Here is a 1,618-nt window from a genome sequence, read left to right as displayed (position 1 = left end):
ATTTATATATATATAATCATAAATATTCTATATATATAATATATTATTAACAACTGACTTGCTTGCATTTTATATCCCGCGATACACGTTTCGTATCGTATCGTAATACTGTGTTAGACTGGTAAAATACCATACGAAACGTAATATACATTACGACTTCCATTTCTCTTCGACACTATCAAGCTTGGAACGTAAATATAAATTAACGTTGTCATAAGCTACGCTCGCGTACGCGCGTGTAACTTCTTCCAATACTGTTTAATATGCGTGTATGTTTTGTGTATGTGTGCGTTATTATGTGTTAAAATCTATTATAATTTTACTAAAAAAATATTGATTGATAAGCTACGCGTACAGTGCTATAATTATTAACATTTAAAAATGAGATCTAGTTTCTTTATTAATGTAAGAATAAACATTAAGAATCATTATTGAGTCAATAATGGATTTAATGCTGTATATATGTATGTATGTGTGTATGTGTGTGTGTGTGCGTGTGTATGTCAAGTGTATCGGTCAAAAACCTCGTCGTCGTTACCTGGAGCCTTGTCAAGTCAGTACATTGCCAATCCGACTCTTTCGACACCATGTCGCGCATATCGCGGATACATATATCTTCTCGCTCGTATAGAGGCGGATCGGCAAAGCGCTTAGCCCGCGATGCGGTCTCTCTCTTATCGTTACGAAAATTACATTAATTTATCTCCTCTTATTAATCGTATTCTAGGGAACTCTGACTGCACTGGTTCTCAGCGAATTCCAGACTGCCCAGCAGTCAGACATACATAACAATTATCACAACTTAATATCGTATAATACTAATACAATATTATGTAAATATATTAATATTTATATATAGTGTGTGTGTATGTCAAGTGTATTCGAAAACCTTATTTACCTGTCCCTCATGCTCTTCTTTTACCAGTGTGTTTTCTTTTCTTCTCGCGTTGTAAGTAAGTACTTATGTTTTAAGTTCGTGCAGCGCAACTGCTGTCGGACGATTTCGAGGCCGATTTTATTTTATTACGTACGCTAATCGATCGAGTTCTTTCGATATATGGCTACGTGCTCTTGCCGTTACCGCAGCGTGTTCGAATCACTTTCACTTTAAATGTTTATTCACTCAGAAGATATCTTCGTCCGGATCGCTCGACGGTGCAGCCTGAAGCGCCAATTGCATACTGGATTCTGTATTACGCCGCTTCATTTTACCCTTAGTCTTCTTCAGCATCGTAGCCTAGGAAGGGACAGGATCAAGGGAGCGCACAATGGAGCAATCGATAAAAATGTCAGTCAAAATGTCGCTGACAAAATAGAAGTATAGAAATAGAAATAGAGGTAGAAATATATATATATATAGAGAGAGAGAGAGAGAAAGAGATTGCGAACTCAGGATCAACAATTTATACGTATAGAAAAAAGGAGGAAAAACTTTTACTCTCGCAAAACTAACTAACTACTATCCGATAGAATGCGTCTAAATCCACACATTACGACACAAGCTCGAGCTAGCTGCATTGGATCGAGGCATCGACAAGGTGTTACGGAGAGTTGATCGGTTTTACATGCATCAACGAGGAGGGACCGGATCTTTCTTTTTCTATTCTTTTTTTTTTTT

At 37.0% G+C, this 1,618-nt stretch overlaps 1 protein-coding gene and 1 long non-coding RNA gene across 3 annotated transcripts in view; both read right to left on the bottom strand.

Annotated features, from left to right (window-relative positions):
* Nucleotides 1-852, bottom strand: part of LOC115243344 — a 2,592-nt gene extending 1,740 nt beyond the window's left edge. The window contains exon 1 of the long non-coding RNA XR_003885218.1: nt 525-852. This is a non-coding gene — a long non-coding RNA (uncharacterized LOC115243344). The remainder of the gene's footprint in view (nt 1-524) is intronic.
* Nucleotides 853-929: 77 nt separating this feature from the next.
* Nucleotides 930-1,618, bottom strand: part of LOC115243337 (diacylglycerol kinase theta-like) — a 4,848-nt gene continuing 4,159 nt past the window's right edge. For both annotated transcript variants that reach the window (XM_029820234.1, XM_029820235.1), the window contains exon 11: nt 930-1,237. In XM_029820234.1, coding sequence (XP_029676094.1) covers nt 1,124-1,237 — 114 coding nt within the window. In that variant the 3' untranslated portion in view covers nt 930-1,123. The remainder of the gene's footprint in view (nt 1,238-1,618) is intronic.

The sequence above is a fragment of the Formica exsecta genome, unplaced genomic scaffold, assembly GCF_003651465.1.
Source record: "Formica exsecta isolate Colony F162 unplaced genomic scaffold, ASM365146v1 scaffold72, whole genome shotgun sequence".
Lineage (NCBI taxonomy): Eukaryota > Metazoa > Arthropoda > Insecta > Hymenoptera > Formicidae > Formica > Formica exsecta.
The sequence above is the reverse complement of the archived record's forward strand: the minus strand, read 5'-3'. Positions and strand labels throughout refer to the sequence as shown.